The sequence below is a fragment of the Macrobrachium nipponense genome, chromosome 16 (genome assembly GCF_015104395.2).
Source record: "Macrobrachium nipponense isolate FS-2020 chromosome 16, ASM1510439v2, whole genome shotgun sequence".
NCBI classification, from domain to species: Eukaryota; Metazoa; Arthropoda; class Malacostraca; order Decapoda; family Palaemonidae; genus Macrobrachium; species Macrobrachium nipponense.
The window spans coordinates 65,246,833-65,268,168 of record NC_087209.1 but is presented as its reverse complement, the minus strand read 5'-3'; the positions used below and the strand labels follow the sequence as shown (position 1 = coordinate 65,268,168).

Here is a 21,336-nt window from a genome sequence, read left to right as displayed (position 1 = left end):
TTATTATTATTATTATTATCAGTATTATTATATTATATTATATTATTATTATTATTTCAGTAGATGAAACCTATTCTTAAGGAACAAGCACACCAAAGGGGCCACTGACTTGAAATCCAAGCTTCCAACGAATCTTGGTCTCAACCTCCCACCGCGGACCCCACACTACAGCAGTAACTGATCATGATACAGAGCCAGTGATCTTCCACCGGCCTGGGGGAGACGCGAACCCGCGACAACTGAGTGACACACAGGGCACTAAGGCCTTTACCAGCAGACAAGCATATGCCTGTTAGTTGGTGAGAACAGAAGACAGAAGCAAGTAAGTGTTAAAAGGAATAACAACCCTGATGTGGACCTTTGAGTTCTGCAAAACCAACACTGTGAGAAGCACCTCAGACAATGCTCAATAGAGTAGCATAAAGTAACAATATTGTAGGTGTATGGTGTAAATTAAACAAAATTTAATCAGTGCGAATATTCTATTTATTGCATCTCACTGTTCTGTTATTATCTTTCGGAGCTCAGAATCGCATTTTTTGTTTTCGTTTAATTAACTGCGGCGTTCACGGCTGCGATTTGGTGATGTTTCTCATTTTCTATGGGGCTCTTTCTCGCATTTTCTTGTCCTCATTTATTGTGAAGTTTAGGGAATGGGTTTGTTATTCACATTGATACGAAGTTTATATTGTATTGGTCTTTTTAGTTTTATTTGCTGTGGAGTTTATGATTACGCCCGTATGAACATTTTTCAAGAGCCAAGTTTAAATCGCGTGCTCATGGTTTCTCATATTATAGGAACTGCGTTTTAGAAATATTCCTCGTTTGGTGCGGATTTCGGGAAGCGACTTCTCGTCATGTTTCTCATTCGAAGTGAAGTTCAGGATTACGTTTAAACTGGAGTTGAAAAAGAGCCCGAGACAAGATTCGTAAAACTCATTATCAGTGAAAGACCTCGAGAGTTTGTCCGGCATTTTGCGATGGTTTGAAATCTCCCCCTCCCACCACTCCGCCCCCCGCCATCCTCGGTACCAGCACCTGTCCCTTGGGATATGGGAGAAGAGGGAGGAGGGAGGACGACCCCACGTAGAGTCGAAATCGATAAGGAAGTACAGTGGGTTATCGGAGCTCGTCGATCGCTCGCTCGCTCGTCCTTATCCGAGTGTCACTACACTCGATAACATAACGATAAACGAAAATCTCAAATGACGCATAAAATTCACGAGCCTCGCGTTCCCAATCCAGAGAGAAGAAACGGATAGAAAGAAAGAAAGAAATCATTCAAAAACGCCGCCACCAAGAGCAGCAGCAACAGCGGCAGCAGCAGCAGCGAACCATTCAAGAGAACTGCCGGAAAGTGATCGACTCCCGAAAAGCAACAGGTAGACATTTTGGATGTAGGTCACATGGTCGCGGCGGTGCCACTGGAGTGACTATTTCACTCTTCCCCTCCGCCCCCCCCCCCCCCCCACCCCCCCCCCCCCCCCCCCCCAGAAGGTCCTTTCTTTCGAAAAGAAGACTGGGCTCCTGGAGACCACTACTGGGGCATAAGGGGGAAAATCTTAATAGCTCTTGCAGCAGAGTAATGAGGGTTGAATCCAGTGCCGCTGGAGATCTTCTTACATAACCCAGTTAGCATATGAGATAACCTACCGGAAGGAGAGAGAGAGAGAGAGAGAAGGGCCAGTCAGGATAGGGGAAGAGGGGCTAGGGGCTAAGTAGGGGATCGAGGGAAAGGGGACGGTCGGTATCTATACTACTCCCGCTCGATCAATAGGGGGCCACAGGTAAAGTGGGTCACACGTAGGACGACGATGCAGGCTCTGCTTTAAGGACTCTGGTGGTTTCTGCTATATTTCTCTCTCTCTCTCTCTCTCTCTCTCTCTCTCTCTCTCTCATGTGATCGATGACCAGATATCCTTCTCCTCTTTTCATTATCTTCTAATGCGCCTTGTCTCATCTTCCTACTCGGAGCTTCGGTAGAACCAACGACAGGGGGAAAATATGTGTCGCAGTTAATGAACCTCTATGAACCATAAATCGACTCAGATGAGAACTAGAAAGATACCTCTCCCTCTCTCTCTTTTATAAAGTAGGATAGGTCAGGCTTTTAATATATGTTAACTACAGGCGGCGGATTAGGGTTTTAAAGCAGCCTCGGCGATCTATGTAATTTCGGAAGCTACTAAAAATAAACAACAAAACTGTTTCACCAGAGCTTGGCGTTTGGTTTTAATCTATTGAGGAAAATTAAAGGTATATGCACACACACACATGTATATATATATATATATATATATATATATATATATATATATATATATATATATATATATACCTTCAATTTTCCTCAATAGATTAAAACCAAACGCCAAGCTATGTATATAATATATATATATATATATATAATATATATATATATATATATATATAATCACATACATATACATATATAAATATATGTGCATATGTGTGTCTCAGTACATGTGTTTTACACATTACTAGGAATGGTTATTGAAAGCGAGGATTGCATTGAGAGTGGATATGAACCTTATCACATTTTGTTTTTTTACCTTTGTAATAGGAAATTCTCTCTCTCTCTCTCTCTCTCTCTCTCTCTTAGAGTACTTAGAAGAACTAACCCAAAATGAAAAGAAATAGATATAATGAATATAAGTGGAAACCTGGTATTCCCAAGGAGACTGGAATGATGATCAAATAAAAGGGTTCCAAACTTATAGATCAGATAGAAAAAATAGGAATCAAGGGGGAACCGCAATATATGGGAAAGACAAAAAACAAGGAAAAATATATGAGAAATATAGTAAACTCAGTGAATCGTGAACTAATAGCGGTAGAATTTGAATCTGAAAAATTGATGAACATAGTATATATAGACCTCCTAATACTAAAGAGTTTGACTTAATAATTGAAAAATTGGATGATATATGTAGAAATCACAAGGACTGGACTATTCTCCTATCTGGTGACTTCAACTTTCCTTTCGTATAGAATGGAAAGAACGAATAGGAGATTGTGGTTGTACTTATACATATAAAAAAGAGAGTAATAGTAGTGCAGAAGATAAGAGGCAATTTGAAAAGCTATTAGATATGCTACTAGAATACAACATTCAACAAATAAATCACCTGCCAACAAGAAAAGGAAAATACTTAGACCTATATTTGTGAACGAGATGAATTATGTTAAAGAAATAATAGTTTATAATGCGAATATTTCAGACCATAATGTCATAGAATTAACAGTTTCATTCCAAAGCAAGTGAAAATAGAGATAAGCAAGAAATGAAAAAGTGGGAAGGATATGGAAATACAACTTCTACAGTAAAAATAATAAATGGTCAGAAATTAATGAAGAATTAAACAAAGATTGGGATAACATTTTTCGTTAAGTGGAAATGACATAGGGTAAATACGGAGATATTATATAAAATATTGGAGAAAATAGTGGAAAAATATATACCGAAGAAGAAAAGTAAACATCATTCATGCATACCAAGAGACAGAAGGATCTTGTTCCAGAAAATCAGAAAGTGGAAAAAAGGTCTTGCAAAAGAAAAAAATGCATGGAAAGTTATAGAACTAAAAGTAAGATAGAAAATGCAGAACAAAAGATTATACAATCAAAAGAAAATGAAAAACGGGACTTGGAGAAAAAACCCTATTAAATATCAAGCAAACCCCAAGCTATTATACTCATATGCGAAGAAGATGAATAAAAGAAGAATAGAAATAGGCCCTCTGAGAATTGAAGGGAGATAACGAATGAAAAAAAGGAATTTGCAACATACTGGCAGAACGATATAAGAGAGAATTCACCCCTAGAATAGATAATGAAGATAATGATATAGAAGTAAGGGATGAAAATAGTGAATATTTAGCTGACATAGATATTAATGAAGCTGATATTGTGCAGGCTATTAATGAAATTAAAAATGGAGCTGCTGCAGGGCCTGATGGAATTCCTGCTATTTTGTTAAAGAAAGTAGTTCATTCTATCGCAAAGCCACTTGCAATATTATTAAGACAAAGTGTAGATACAGGCAAGATTTATGATGAGCACAAATTAGCATATATTACCCCTACTTTCAAAAGTGGATCAAGACTAGAGGGGCAAGTAATTATAGGCCTGTGAGTCTAACATCACATATTATGAAAGTGTATGAAAGGGTAATGAAGAAAAATATTATGAAACATTTAATAAAAATAATTTGTTTAATAAAGGACAACATGGTTTTTCGTACCCGGAAAAAGTACACACAAACCAACTGTTAGTCCACCGTGAGAACATATTCAAAAATATGAAAAGCGGAAATGAAACAGATGTGGTTTATTTAGACTTTGCAAAAGCTTTTGATAAAGTAGACCATAATATATTAGCGAAGAAAATTAGAAAACACAATATCGTGGATAAAGTAGGAAGATGGTTAAAAGAATTTTTACACAACAGAAAACAGATAGTTATTGCAACGACGAGAAAATCGGATGAAGTCAAGGTAATATCCGGTGTGCCGCAAGGTACGGTGTTAGCTGCAATACTGTTTGTTATTATGATTGAAGACATAGACAATAATGTGAAGGATTCGGTAGTGAGTAGTTTCGCAGATGACACAAGAATAAGTAGAGAAATTACTTGTGATGAAGATAGGAACGCTCTACAAAGAGACCTTAACAAAGTATATGATAGGGCAGAGGTAAATAGGATGGTATTTAACTCTGATAAATTTGAATCAATAAATTATGGAGACAGAGAAAGAAAGCTATATGCATATAAGGGACCTAATAATGAGACCATCACAAATAAGGGAAGCGGTTAAAGACCTTGGTGTGATGATGAATAGGAACATAGTTATGCAATGATCAAATAGCAACTGTTGGCAAAATGTAAGCAAAAAATGGGGAATGTTGTTACGGCACTTCAAAACAAGAAAAGCTGACACATGATTATGCTTTATAAAACATATGTTCGTAGTCCCACTTGAATATTGCAATATGATATGGTACCAACCACAATATCAAAAGGTATATTGCACAAATAGAGAGTGGTACAAAGGTCCTTTACAGCTAGAATAGAAGTTAAGGACCTAGACTACTGGGAAAGACTACAATTCTTAAAATTATATATAGTCAAGAAGGAGAAGAGAACGCTACATGATAATTCAGGCATGGAAAGGGAAACAGATAGAAGGAATAGCAGAAAATATCATGGAACTAAAAATAGCAGAAAGAGCAAGCAGAGGTAGATTAATAGTGCCCAAAACGTATACCAGGAAAAATAAGGAAGCACACAGGACATTAATCCACTAAACGCACCAGCATCGATAATGCAGCGTCTATTCAATGCGTTGCCAGCTCATCTGAGGAATATATCAGGAGTGAGCGTAGATGTGTTTAAGAATAAGCTCGACAAATATCTAAACTGCATCCCAGACCATCCAAGATTGGAAGATGCAAAATATACCGGAAGATGTACTAGCAACTCTCTGGTAGACATTAGAGGTGCCTCACACTGAGGGACCTGGGGCAACCCGAACAAGATGTAAGGTCTGTAAGGTAAGGATCTCTCTCTCTCAACCATAGCTTGTCGGGTATTGAATCTGATTACGCATAAGATTTTTCAAGGCATTGATGACACACATAATAAAATTATTATGATTCTAGTCTAATGTGAATATAAATGTTGTGATAAAATAATGTTAGCCTGTCCCAGCTCTATTTTCATTCTGACATCTACTATTTGACAACCGTTTGCATAAGATCGCTAGGTTTGACCTCCGTCAGTGCACCTCATGCACTGCAACGTAGGCATTACTTGAGATTCTTTGCAGCGTCCCTTTGGCCCCCTAGTTGCAACCCCTTTCATTCTGTTTACTATATCTCCGTTTATATTCTCTTTCTTTCATTTTACTTTCCACCCTCTCCTTCATAGTGCAACTGCTTTGAGGTTTTCCTCCTGTTACGCCTTTCAAACCTTTATACTCTCAATTTCCGTTTCGGCGCTGAATGACCTCAACGAGCCCCAGTGCGTAGCATTTGTCCAAAATTTTATATTCTATTCCTTTCCGAGGTTTGACTGGCTCCTGTACAAACATGCAAAACAAAATGACTTACAACTTAGCAAAGGGTTATGACTTGAGCACTATTTTTTTCCGAAAATAGTTACCCAAACTTCTTTCAATTCATTGAATTTCACTTTTGATTTCGTTAGGTCCCTTTGAATTATAGCAATACGTACCTAACTCATATGCAAATGTTTTGTTGTCATTTTCATTTATCATTTTTATTTTTCTCTGTCTAGTTTATTCCCTTATTCTAAATTTCCCTTTTCTGTACTATGCTGCTTTCTTCACTAAGGCATTGCAGCTTGCCTTGAAATACTACTACTACCACCACAACTAATAATAATAATAATAATAATAATAATAATAATAATAATAATAATAATAATAATAATAATAATAATAGTCTGTTAAAAAGAATGGCAGATTCAGTGAAGTTGATTTCATACAGGTTTTTCCAATTCTTACTATTCTCTTTACTACAAGACTAATATAGGGAAATGGTTCTGAATATAGTTACTTTTTATAATAATAATAATAATAATAATAATAATAATAATAATAATAATAATAATAATAATAATAATAATAAATAATTGAGTAGTCAGCACCTCATTTCATACCGAAAAATAAATGTTTGAAAAGAATGTGTAACATTTATTGTAGATATCTCAATATCATAAATTATTATAAATACCTCCATTTCACAGGTGTGAGGATTCGGGGCCCCTGTCGGACCCCCTTCCTCAACCAACAATATCAGCTTTATAAAAAAAAAAAAAAAAAAAAAAAAAAAAAAAAAAGAACAACGGCTAGAGAGCAAAATCAGGTCCATTTTTGCTGGCATGAAATTCCGCATTTTTCGTCCCGTAATTTTTTTTTTCTTTTTTTCGCTGCAACTGGGTGCTGAACAGGTTCCCGAAAGCTCACAGCTGTTCAGAAAATTATTAAGAAACGTGTAATACATTTCACGTCACTTATAAGTATTTTCGCATTATTATTATTATTGCCAACAATATGGATGAAGTCTGCAATGGCAATAACTTGTGAAAAGGAAAAAACAAAGTGGATTCAACAAGAAACTAAACCACAACGGAACAAACTGGTAGAATTGTACGTACATGCAAAAAGATAGGATACCCTTTAAGAATTTTCTGTAGGACAATTTAAACGCATCCCCACTTTCTCTCTCTCTCGTTTTCCTTAGTTAGTACGCCACACAATTCGCTATCAGTCATGCTTTTTTTCAGCCACCGTTTCCCTTTCCTAATCTCCATCGCGGAGCATTGCACATCATATTTTTAAGTCTTCTTCTTCAGCAGTTTTGAGTGGATACGTAGGCTGGTAACTTCAGAGAAAAACAAAACAGTGAGGCGTGAAAGAACATTAATAATTACGGCGGCCCCTGGTTCCTCAGCGATCACACCGCAAACACAGTTGCAGGTCATTTATTTTGCAAACACAGCAGCCTCCACTTCTTCTTCTTCCTGTTGTCGTATACGACGCAAATGTTCTAATGGTTCTCTGCTTACTCGGACTTGCCTCCTTCACTCTGCTCATCTCTTCATTTTATATTTGTACGTTATCATTTTCCTTACATTCTTCTATAGTAGTACGTACTTAAGACAGTTAGAGTACATCGTTAGATTTTATATGCCTTTTACAGTGGCTCATCTAGACATCTTTCGTGGAGGGTAATTAGTAACAAATGTTTGCAACTAATAATGATTTACTGAGAGAAAAACAATGCTCTATTTTTCATATCCATAGAAGAGGCACGTGACCAGATGTCCCCCCTTAAATCTGCCACTGGCCTATTACTACATTATGCGTATACATATAAAACAGTACGAGATATACTGGATGAATTTCATTGTCAACAATTTGACATTTGCAAAATCTTCGGTAGTCTCTTTCTAAACTACTTTTTAAGCAGTCTGACAAATAAAGCCAATTACGGCATAGCTATCATCTCTAAAAATTAGAGCGATGAATAAGGGCAAACCCTCAAGTCTTTAATATTTCTGATTGAAAACTATATTATACATTAGTGCAAGTTGAAAATTATTATGCTTGTGGACAGATTTGTTAGATTCGTTCATAGAGACAGTCATTCGTATTACTCTAGGTTCAGCTGTCCTTATGTCAGCATAAGGTCTTGCTCTTCAGAGCAGCCATTGAAAACCGTGTTAACATTACAGCACTAATAATCACGAACATATAATGGAAACTATAGGGCGAATCCGTCAAGAACCTTAATTCCATAGACCCAAACTCCGATATGTAGGTAGCATTGCCAAAGTTAAACGTCCCGTAGGACAGGAGGATCACGTCATAAAGAAGAATATGAAGTAAATTTGGGTGATATGCAGTGTGCAGAGGACGAGGGCGACATTGAGAGAGAGATGAAATCATCGCAATTTCAAGAAAATGGCGCGACTTGACCATGTGGCTCCCTCTACCATCCCGGTATGACGTCACTCCTCCACCGTCCTCTTACCCATTTTCCACCGAACCTTCCGTACATTTGATCTATCGTAGAAGGCGAAGGGCACGTCTAAACATCTGTGCGAGATGGCGGGGGACTAGGGCATCTCATAGGTGAGCTCTGCAGCAGTAAAGCATGTGCTGTCAATCACCACTAGAGGAAAATAAGAGCAAATAATCGATGGTGGTTATGAGCGTGCGCTGCTTCTACTCCTACTCGCAACCAGCAGCAGAAGGTGGTGGTAGAGCAGAAGAGGCAGCAGGTGTGGTGGTGGTGGTGGAGATGTAGTGGCCCCACACCCAGGTACATGTTCTATTTAGTGTCATTCGTTAGAAAGGCGTGTGAATAGTGTCGAACGATGCCCAATGGGACCCCCGAGAGGGCACGGTCTTCGCTGGGCGTGATTTTGTTTACAAATTCGTGGGCGGCGGGAGGGTGAGGGGCAGAAGCAGCAGAAGGCGGAGCAGGCAGGAAGAAGGAGTTTCTCATCACCTGCCGGAAAGTAAGGCAATTCGTGTCTGATGACCTCTAGTATTAGACTTAGTGTTCTGTGTTTGCTCAGCTCAGGTGAGATTGCCTGTGACATTTGCAGGGTATGACCTAGAAATGAGGTAGGACAGAAGGCGGATGTCATGTCCTTCACGTCCTTCAAGCAGAGCTAACGGAAGGAAGGCCCGGCCTGAATGAATGATGGATCTCTGTGTCAATTATGGAAGTTAATACTGTCGCTTAAAGTTGCCCGGGTCATAATAGGGCCTCTTCCTTTGGAGGCTGGGCATTTAGTGCCGGAATTCATTGAAAATGGAGCTTACCTGTATGGGTATGCCCTTACGAACTTACCTGGTACCGCAGGTGTACCAGACTTGCTGAAAGTGTACCCAGATACCCTAGGCAAAGGGGTCATGTCTTCTACTATAGGCCTGATAGACATTTCAGAGGGAATACCTATGAGCTAATCAGACTTACCTTATCAGATTTACCTTTATGTAACCTTACTTCCTTTACCAAATCAGACTTACCTAACCTGCTTACCTTCATCTAACCTAACCTCGGGTGCTGTGTCCTAACCTGGCTGAGGAGGGGGAGGGGACCTTTGTCCCTCCTGTGCCCCCCCCCCCCCCCCCCCAAGTGATGCGTCACCCCCCTTAATCTGCATGGAGTATGAAACATTAGTATAAAGATGAATGTATAACAATCACAAAAATATGGAACGTGTTGCTATATCTAAATAAAGACAAATTTTGCTAAGGAAGAGAAATGAAAGGCCTTGCAGAATGCCATCATTTCCCTTTCCTTTGTGGAATTAGTCTTTATTTATAGACTTGTATGTACTTAAAATTACCAGATAGTCTACTTAAAAATTGTATGTACATACAGTTTCCAGATAGTCATTGGTAAATTTAAAGGCAATGGCTGTGTGAAGACATCGATTGTAAACATACTAATTCCTTGATGTACCTAAGAATATGGAAAAGGGTATATGATGCAGTACAAGTAAGATAATTTGAGAATATACCAGGATAATGGAAATTTTACCATCTCGTTTACTTTTTTTTTTGTTTTTTTTTTTTCAATCCCCCGAGGGGCAGGTACTAAACATGGCGTCCTGCGGAACTTAATACCAGCTCCCCTGTCATGAGTGTAGAAACATAAATCAAAGTTATATAATCTGTACTGTATTATGTACTCCCATTTCTGTATTTAGTAAAAAAATTATATTCATAATTAATACCTTTGTGCAGCTGTCTCCTTTATATTTACCCAGCCATTTACTCTCCTTATGATCTTTTATGTGTTGGGTAGTGGAAGAAAACTTGTCAAGATTACTCTAGGCCAGTGATTCTTAACCTGGGGGGCGCATCTCCTAGGGGGCCGTTAGTGATTTCCAGGGGAGGCGCGAGCCCTAGGGAAATTTAAAAAAAAAATTCTTTAATTATATTTGTTATTCTCTTAATGGGTGAGGTAACTAATATTCAGCAGTTTATGAAAAAGTACGAAAGTATCACCTTATAACGTTATGTTCCTGGAGTCTACTGCTCTAGTTAAACTCATTGGGCTGACCATGTTTTCTAATTATTGACCTCCCTTCCTATCCCTCGAAACCCCTTCTCTTTATCAATTTTTTTTTCTTTAAATCTGGAATGGAAGTTTACTCATAGATGCAAGGGGGGCGTGAAAGAAAGGACCAACTCTTAGAGGGGGCGTGGTAATAAGGTTAAGAACCACTGCTCTAGGCCAATATCAGTAAAAAAAAAAAAAAAATCTATCATTTTTGAAGTCTCGGCAATTACCTTCTAAAGAAAGTGGGAGAGCTGATTTCTGTAATTTCATCTTTGATATTTCATAATAGTTTTGCATGGAATTATTCTTGTTTTTATAGTATTATTACAACTAACAGTAGTGTCTAGGAGATGTGAGCCAAATATTGTTTGCATTATTCTGAAAGGGTGTTTCAGTTTATTTATTACCTGTGATTATGTAAAGGTGCACATATAGAAGAGCTGTGCATATCAGACTTATTCCTTTCATTCGCTTTGTTTAGAAGCAAATTAAAGGTATTTCAGCTGGGATGAATCTTAACCTAACCTATCAATAGGCACTGTACCCCGCTCTTGGGGGAGGGGGAATTTGTGGCTTTGTCCCTGACAACATTATAGCCTACCTGCATAGCAGAATGTATTCGTAACTTTTCTGTAGTATTATTAATTATTTTTCCATGTCAACTTGAACACTCCATGCTTGTAAAGTTCGAGTAGCCTTATCATATCAGAAAAAATTTTATAAAAATGCCAGACTTCATAGCTTATTTGGTGTTTTTGTTTTTTTTTTTTTTTTTTTTACTAATTGCACATAAAGTTCTTTCAAATGCAACTATGGTAAGTTAGAGTAAGGTGATAATGTGTTGCCTGAGTGCTCCCAACTATAATATGTTGACCACTGGTTTGGATTACCTTGGTCTCGATAATTTACTGTATTGGGTTGTTCCCATAAGATTGATAACCTTATATATATATATATATATATATATATATATATATATATATATATATATATATATATATATATATATATATATATATAGTGTGTGTATATAAAGTGCATGGCTTTTGGATATTTTTCTAATTTACTTTGTCTGGTGAACCATATGTTGCAGCACTGTTCCTAAATGATGGATAAATAAAACAGAAACAGAAGGGGAATGAGGTCTGATTAGCAAGTAAATCTTGGAGGGAGGGATTGTAGGGTTTATCTAGCCTTCTACCATTAGATATGCCAAAACATCCCAGGATAAGTTACTTTGGTTATGTGGTATGTGTCGCTGCAGTCAATGAGATTTTTAGTAACAATTTCTTCTGATTGGTTAAGTAGGTCAAGAGAGGTTAAGGTAGCACACAGCCCATAAATGGTGTCAAAAAAAGCTTTAGGTAGGACAGCTTTGGCAAGCATGCTAAGGAATAGGTTATTTTAATCTATGAAATGTCAAGGGTTATGAAAAAGTGGCTGTTCACATTGTGGTACTCAGTTTTGTAAACAAATTATGGAAATCAGCTTAAAGAAATAGGATTGCCTTGACCATTCAGCAAGTTGACCTGTTGGATTTGTGCCAAATGTAGCATGTCTAGTTTTGAGTTATCCAGGGAGCTGCAAGCAAGTTAAATATAATGGGCAATGTAAATATAGTTGGGCTGAAGCATAGCATCATAAATCACTTGATTAGGCCTAATTTTTGCAGTTTTATAAATTTCTTGAAAGGCTTTTGTGTCTTCCGACTTGACCATGATAGATGAACACTATTTGTAGCAGTATTGTAAACCGAATAGTTAGTCGTCATGAACCGATTATTGATTGAATCATAATAGGGTACATGTGATAAGAACCAGAAAAAATTGTCATAATGAGTTGACATAGACATTGCAATTGGAATACTGTTGTCATAATTCAGACATGGTTTTTGTGCATTGACAAACATCGAGAAACATGATTGCTCAAGGTATAGCTGGACATCACGAGACATATGTAATTATCATTCCCATTACATAATGTTCCTATATTGTAACACCAGGTTAGGTAACTTACTGTGCTTGATGGTCACACAGCTGACATCATGCTGTAAATGGTCATTCCTTGCTGATTGCGCTTTGTGATTAGTTTGCAGTTCCCTGCATGCTACTGATGGCTGTGAGATAATTGGTATACAGCCAATCAGTGGTTGTAGGCACGAGGATCTGATTTCATAGGTGATAAAAGCGCTGTATGCTGGTGCTGGTAGACTATGCAAATACAGTAAGGAAGTTGAGCTTGTAACCCTCACTGGTTGGTACACCTTTCCTAGAGGAAAAGTGTTCTTGTCCCCTGTAGTATTACAGTATTCTACCCAAACGTTATTGCTGTCAGTGTACTTTACTTGGTGCTGTAGGCATTATTGAACGGTCTTTGGAGCGTCCCTTCGGCCCCTAGCTGCATTCTCTTTCATTCATATTACGGTAACCCCAGCTCATATTATCTTTCTTCCTTTCAGAGTTAACACCTTTTCTAAGAATTACTTCATAGTGCAACTATGCAGTTTTCCTCCTGTTACACCTTTCAAACCTTGTTACTGTCAGTTTCCATTTCAGCACTGAATGACATTGTAGGTCCCAGCGCTTGGCCTTTGGCCTAAATTCTGTATTCTATTTTATTATGTTTTACACACATTCCAGGTTCTCTGACTCATTGAGAGGTATCATACTCTTTTATCTCTGTGGTTTTTTTAATTTAACATTTGTAGTATGCAGGAAGTTCTGGTTTAAAGAATTTGTCAGAAAAAGACTTTAGCTTTGAACCCAGCTAACTGGAATGATGTAAGGTTATGCAACATTTTCAATAAAGTAGCATATACAGATATCTCCGTTTTTAGATAAATGTGTATACACATGCAGTTAAAACTCAGAATTTTATTTAAGTAACTTACCAAGTAATTACATAGCTAAGAATTTCTGAAGTACCGGTAGATAAAATTTCAAGACGGCCACCGGGGGAATAGGTAAACAGTGCAGCAAACTAGCTCAATTTATTTCCACCGGCTTTTGACGCAGGTTGTCAGCAGTAGCTCCTAAAATTTGGATCGTTTGTTTACCGGTTGTTAAGGATATTGGTGAAGCACCATATGATTCTTTTGTTTTTATCTGTTGGATTTTGGTTGTTTAGTCAGGCATTAGAAAGACTTTTGGACTTTTTTATGTTTTTGACTTTGAATGACTAGTCTGACTCAGGAGTGACCAGTGTTCGGTACTGTAACAAAGGTTGCAGGACTCGGATGACTTCTTCCAAGTGTGACGCACATATGGTATGTACTAAGTGTTGGGGTCAGAGCTTCTCTCCAGAATTAAGAGGGTCTGAATGTGTAGGCTGGTATGAAAAGCAGTGGAGGGTTTTGGCTTCTCATTCGTCAAAATTGGAGAGAGATGAGCTACAAGAAGTGATTGCTAGAAACGAAAGATTGTTATGTAGTCAGGAGTCTTTGAGTTCATCTTCCGATGTACTTATTATTTCAGTTTTTTCTCCAAAACCCAGTGTCTCATCTATCCCACCTAATCCTTTACCCATCTCCCATGTTTTCGAACCCAGTGCCATTGCCAGTCTTGGAGCAAGGTTCAAACGTAAGTTCGAGTCATTAGCTAACTCTTTGGCTCAGTTAGGGGAGTCAGTGCGTGTGCTTCTCAACCAAGAGAAAAGTGCAGTACTTGTGGAGGAGCTGTGTGTTCGTCCCACCAATTCTCTTAGGCGAAGGTCCCTGACACACACTCCCTGCACTTGGGGGACGTCATACTGGAGGCCTAAGGGAAGTCAGTGGGGTCTTTTGCAGGCAGTCGGCCCCTCAGTTGCACCTGTTGGTGTCTCCCTGGTTGTGAAAGACAACCATTGGAAAGACATCTTGGATTGTGCACATCGCCTTTTGCCCAGCTTGGGTGAGTCTAGTCTTGTGAAACAGTGTTTTGGTGCAACAGTGAGAAGTTTAGGCAATTGAAAAATCCTGCGGCTAAAGTATCTTGCACCCCTCAGGAGCCTTCTAAAAAACCTAATAAAGCTAAGAACATAGTGTCTCCTGTAGTAGCTCCTGATCGCCATTTTTTCTGAGCGTTCAGATGTGTTTCCGTGTCCAAGTGTGCAGTATTTCTGGGTTATGTAGTGGTGCCATTGGTGCCTGAACTCTTTAATTCTGTTAAGCATCCATTGGCACAAGAGCTCCCTTTGGTACAGCAGCGCCCATTGGTGCTGGAACTCTCTTGGTAAGTTGAGCTCCCTTTGGTGCAGGATTCTCTTTTTGTGCAGGAGCAGCCATCAGTGTATGAGCATCTATCTGCGCATAAACTCCCTTCGGTATAGAACTGCCCTCGGACGCAGGAGCACCCATGGGGGCATCAGCTCCTTCGTGTTTTTGAACCATTGACTTCTGTCAAGCTGCCATTGGCTTCTGAGTGCACTTTAGCATCTGAATTCCCTTCGGCATCTCGCCTCTGAATGGCACCAGAGTGCCCTTCAGCGCAGGAACTTTTCTTGACTCCCGAGCTCTCCTTGATGCCTGTTTCCTCTCATATTGAGTACATACAATGTATAGAGCCAGTTCCTCTTGACCCTTTGACTAGTTCAGGTCTGCCTCCTACTGGAGAAGTAGATCGTCACCTATTTCATGTTTCTTCTGAGGAAGAAAGGGATCCTGTTACAGAGAATTCTAAACCCCCAATGGCTTATGGTTCACTTTTGTGGTTTTTCCTCAAAAGTTATCCTGGTTTTTTCAAACCAGCTATCCCAGTGTCACCTGGTTATTCATTCCAGTTGGACTCTGTTCCTTCGAAAGCTTCGAAGAAATTTCAGTTTTGGCCAAGAAGGCTTTGAACAAACTTGGAAGTTGGCTGTCTGCTAAGAGAACTTGAAAGCTGGCTGTCTGCTTTGAGAGTGCGAGGGAAAGCTGCTTTCTTTATTCCACTCTCCTGCCTCACTAGGAAAAGACACTCGTATTATGACACTGGAGAATCTCCCTCCTTGGGTGATTCTGCTTTGGCCTAAGGAAATTTTTCTGGACTTATTGACTCTTCTAGGAAATTGGCTTTTGCTGGGGCAAAAACTATGTTTTCTAGGAAATCAGCTTTTGCTGGGGCAAAAACTATGTTCTCTTGTGCTGAAATGGACTATCTAGTTTGTAACCTTTTTAAGTAATTCGAAGTACTAATTAGCTTCATGGATTGAGCTATAGGTGCCCTTGCTAAAAAGATTCAGGCGGCATCTTTGATGTCCTCAGACACTTCTGCTGATCTTCTAGCAGTCCTCTCTTGCCTCAGTAGAGGTATTAGAGATAGTTCACGAGAGCTTGCTTTCACTTTTACTATGCTGCATGTTTAAGAAGAGAGAGTTATGGTGGTCCTTTACCACCGAAAGGAAAGTCACTTAAACAAAACGTCAGCTCAAGACCATTGTGAAGCGGGAAAACTCATAAGTTTGTAGGGTGTTGGTAACAGAATTGGGGGATGCCAGTGACTTTTCATAATCAAATTTTGAGTAGTTACTCATTTTATGTTAAGTAACAGTACCAAAAAACTTACCAAAATTTCATTAAGCTTAAAACATGATTATTGATAACTGGTAGCAGCCAGTAATCAGCATTTTCATAATTTGGTTAACTATTTTGCTCTTTAACTTTACTGTATGAGTACTACAGTGGGCCCTCGTATTCGCGGACTCACACATTCGCGGATTTCTCTCGGGGACGTTTCCCTGCATTATTCGCGCATTCGCTGTATTTTTTTCTATGAGAAATATCCTCAAATTCCTGGTTTTTTTTTTTATCAATTTCATCATAAAATGCACTTTTTATGATATAACTATTAAAAAAACCAAGTATGAACATTTTTAGTGGCTTTTCTTGAGTTTTAATTAACGAAATAGGCAGTTTTTAGCATTTTTATAGGGGTTCCAAACATTCGCGGGTTCTAACTATTCACGGGGGGTTCTGGTACGCACTCCCCCGAATACGGGGTGACCACTGTATATGGTTTTGACTTTCAGTATTCCAGTATCATTTTGTTTAGTATTATGAAAGGCATATCAGTAGTGTTGTATAATTAAAGGGTTTATCACATTTTAACAATAAAACATGTGGTAATGCAAAATCAGTGAAGCAGTAGATATCTTGTTCACTGTACTACTGTGCTCTATACTGTATAAATCTTGTCTAAAGTAAAATGCTACATTCCTCTGTTCTATATATAGAAAGAGGAAATCAATGAGTGTGTGGGTTATACCGCAATTACAGAAAATGACATATTTCACGTTTCACTAACGCCACATGCTACGATGTTCACTGCTAAGCTTTCAACTGCCCCATCTTCTATAGTAAGTGTGCCCTACACACTGCAACGTTCATTCATTAACATTGTTCTAAGAAGTACCTTTGTAACAACTGAAGATTTTGCTTGAAAGCAAAACATACTAGTAGATATATACTTCACATTTGCAGGCCTGAAAAGCAACGTTGTATCTTGTGATTAGAATTGTAATAAATAGTACCTGCTGTATTGGCATTCATGGAAACCTATAAGAAAATGCTGCTGTTTGTTAATTATTTTGGTTCAAAATGCATGAATAATAGTGCAATTAATTTCTGAAAGGCCGTAAACTTGCAAAACCAACCATCCACAGAGTAAGAAGCCCAATTGTTCAAAAATGGTTTGAAGAAAACGACAAATGGATACTGTAATGATAGAAATGAATCAACACTTAGTGTCATAGCCTTTCATAAACTTAGAGTAAATGCATTGGTATCAGCAATGTTACTGTGAGGACTAACAGTAATTTCTGTTACTGTATATAAAAAAACTGCCATACTAAATACCAGTATATTATATACTATGGTTCAAACAGCTGATTTTAGATAATTGACAGGAATGGGTTTATGAGCAGAAAGTTTTGATCTGTCCAAGCAATAAGTTTAGTTAGTATCTAAATTGCAATGATCAGTATCATTAATTCATGATTTATAGCGGCTGTCCTATGTCTCCCACAGAATTAGTAGAAATGCCGTTGAAGTTTTGAGGATCCTTTCAATCTGTTGCACTTGAATGAAGGATAAACATTGCTCAATTTGATAACTCGTGCTGAATTTCTCACTGCACCTGTAACTTAAGGCTGATAATTTTCAGATCTTTTCATATCTATTTTTTACGAGTCTGTCAGATTACTATGTTATATGTTAGGTGTAAGTAACATAAATTTCAAACTTTTATGGTTGGTGGAAGTTAATTACACTATCCATCAAAAAAAGATAGCCTTGTCATAATCAAGTTCACTACATTGTGGTCAAGCTATTGTGTTCGTTTTATGTACAGTATCTCTAAACCATCTTGGTCTTATTAGTGTTGATATTTAAGGAAAATGTGTATATTTTTTTTTAAATGATAAGCAAAACCGCATTTTGTTGACTACAGATTGAACAAGTTTATATCTTGGAATCCCCTCAGCTAGATTCTCTCTGAGGAACATTCGGTTGCCTTTCACTTACATCCTTGGCTTTTGTCATGTACCATGTTATTGACTTAACTATGGGAGGCCAGTTGTTCATAGCCATGCAGTGCTTATTGCTGTAAATGATGAAAGCCCTGATGTTCCAAGCTACTGTAGACCTTTTTTTTTTTATTAAACTATATAATATTTTGGTCTGGCATAAAGTTGAAGAGGTTTTATGTAATGAAACAGTCGTGTGTTGGGTACAGTTCACTGGACAGAGAAAGAGGTGGAAAATAAAAGAAATAGTATATGAAAATATTAAGGGCTTGCTAATAGTATTTTATTATTTTTTATGTAAAGTTGGCATTAATGTTATCATGAAAGGGTGCCAGAGGTGCTAACATAGAGGGAGAATGCCACATGATTCACATTTTAAGCACTGAGAAGCACACTTTTTTTCCCCTTACACAACGGGTCAAGAAAGACAAAAAAGAAAACTGCACAATTGACGAGAATGTCCCACTTAGGGGCATGCACACCAGCCACACAAAGAACAAAGAGAAGTAAAAATACTAAAATGAAAGATGGCTCAGTATGTGAAAGCGGATGTGGCTGCAAACCCGGATGAGTTAAGTTGTCTCGAGTCACATGACCATAGGCCTAACGATAGGATTTTGTTTTTCAGCGACAATTCATTGACAGTCAAAGTGCGCCAAGCGCAAGACTCCATACATGTATAAAAGCTTAGGTTTGTATGTTAGGAAAAATGCAAAATACTTTAGAATTTGGTATACAGGCAGTCCCTGGCTATTGGCGGACTCTGTTAATGGCGATCCCGTAAAATTGGTGATTTATGGTGCCATAATGGGCAAAGTTTCGGTTATTGCTGATAATAGTTACGATGCCATAGCATACCTAACAGAGGTGCCGATAACCGGTAATCAGCGCCATTAATCGAAACTTGGCACCATAAGCATCATAAATCAGAGTTTCGGTTAATGGCGGCTTTATCTTATCGACACCCTGCCGAGAATGGAACCGCCGCTGATAACCGGGGACAGCCTGTATAGATGTGTGGATGATTATGCCATTTTGACTACATGCTGAATACTTACCATGTAAAAATTATGATTATTACTCAGTGTATATATGTAAGTCTTCACATAATTGTAATACAGTGGACCCCCCGTATTCACATTCTCCTGATTCGCGGACTAACACATTCACGGATTTCTCTTGGGAACATTTCCCCGCATTATTAGCAGAAAATTCGCATATTTGCGGTATTTTTCTATGAGAACTATCCACAAATTCCTTGTTTTTTTAATCTGCACTTTTTGTGATAAACTATTAAAAACACCAAGTATAACAATTTTTAGTGGGTTTTTCTTGAATTTTAACTAACAAAATAGGCTGTTTTCAGCATTTTTATAGGGGTTCCAACTGTTTGCGGGTTCTAACTATTCACGGGGGGTCTGGTATGCATCCCTTGTAAATACATGGGGACCACTGTTTAAGTCTTCATATAATTGTAGTACTGTATACAGTATATGAAGGTTTGAGCATAAATTTTCATAAAGTGGATGACTTAGTATTTTTTTACTCCGTCTAGTTGTCACATCACACAGGATAGTGAAGTGTACATTTTTTTTAACTTGTATTATGTAATATGAAATTTTTGAACAATGCTAGTAGGTTTGTAGTATTTTGCTGTAAATGTGCCCTCGTTTGTTTCTTATGATAAAAATTTTTTTTCAGGTGTTGCTGCTAGGGTCGTCAAAACCACACAAAGAAATCATGTAAAAACATTTCATTTTAATATATAAAATAACCTTAAAATTCAACATATTCAAGACACCCTTTTCAAAATTCAACCTAATTAAAACAAGATGGCTATTCAAGATTTGCAGCGATTCTTAGAGTCACAAGTTCCTGGGGCATGTGTTCCTGTGGACCTATTAAAGATAGCACGAAGTGTCGCAGTCCGCCGGGGAAATCCACGCAATATTCCACGAGGAGGATATGTCCACAGCCCACTCACTTTGGTGGTGGATGGAGAATGTTGTCTTGACAGGTTATACGGAGGCTTCTTTTCAGGTACAGTGGAATTCCTGACTATTGTTCATTGTGCATCATTCTTAATTGATTCTTGAAAGATGTGGGTCTATGTGAAGTAGGACTTGATAGCCTGTGGCAACAAGTGGGCCCTTAATAGATCTTGCTTAGGCTTGCATCAAAGACCTCATAGTAATGATTGTTAGTTTAGAAGGACAAAATAGCTGTTCAGACCTGCTGTGGCTATCATGTAACTGTCACCTTGGGCAGTACGTAATACTCATTGGATAATCTCAGTAACTGAGTTCTTTGTATACTACGCATGATTCAAATTAGCAAAAGGAGGTACAGACTAGTGTACTGAATAATTTTTTCAGCAATGTCTTACACTATTGTTTTCCTTTCATCATATCTTCTCAATTTCTCCTTATATCAACCAAAATCACTTATGTCTGACTTTATCCAGATTGGGTGTGCGGAGGACAGTGGAATCGCATGGTGCAATTTCTGGCGGTGCTGATTCAGACAGTACAGAATAATAATATTGAATTGGCTGTGTTCTTCAATGGTGCCCTTGAACAACAGAGACTGAGCGAGTGGGCAAAACAAGAATGTTCTCTCCGTAAAAATGTTAACTCGGTAGGTTGTGGTTCTCTCTCTCATGAATATAGAATTTCTTTTAAAGTTCGGTTGGGTGAGAAAGGCAATATATTCAGTTACAATAGTAGTTTGCCATTTGGAAAGAATTTTGGATCAGTTTGGAAATAAAGCATTATATTTGTTGTACAATGTACATTTGAATTCACTGAAACCTAGTTTGTCAATTCATGTCATATTTTGAAGCTTTGACTTTCCAAAGAGGTCATTTGTTCCAGTGCCGTATACTTACCCTGAACTACTTGTAGAAAAATCCTGGATGTCAATCCGGTACCGACCAGAAAATACTGGTAATTCCCTCCTGACCCCAGCCAGGTATGCCCCAGGGTTAAAGATCACAACCTCTGACCTCCAATCCTTTCCTGGTCGCTGTATTGTTTACACGCCCCAGCTCCTCGTCCATTTACCAGCCCATTTCCCTTTGTCTTTCCTTGTGTGTGGTCTTTCACTTCTTATGGAAGCTTCATCGCAATGGTGTTGCCCAGGTCCGGAAGGCAGGACCTGTGGGTCCTTCCTTTCGCCTTTTAAGATCGATCCCCACACTTTGTGTAGTAAGTGTCGGGGTCGCCCTTGTTCA

The 21,336-nt window shown here is 38.3% G+C and overlaps 1 protein-coding gene across 1 annotated transcript in view; it reads left to right on the top strand.

The window, feature by feature from the left end:
* Nucleotides 1-8,876: 8,876 nt before the first annotated feature.
* Nucleotides 8,877-21,336, top strand: part of LOC135195785 (constitutive coactivator of PPAR-gamma-like protein 1 homolog) — a 175,172-nt gene continuing 162,712 nt past the window's right edge. Inside the window, exons 1-3 of the mRNA XM_064222256.1 lie at nucleotides 8,877-9,069; nucleotides 19,806-20,144; nucleotides 20,569-20,741. Coding sequence (XP_064078326.1) covers nucleotides 19,937-20,144; nucleotides 20,569-20,741 — 381 coding nt within the window. The 5' untranslated portion in view covers nucleotides 8,877-9,069; nucleotides 19,806-19,936. The remainder of the gene's footprint in view (nucleotides 9,070-19,805; nucleotides 20,145-20,568; nucleotides 20,742-21,336) is intronic.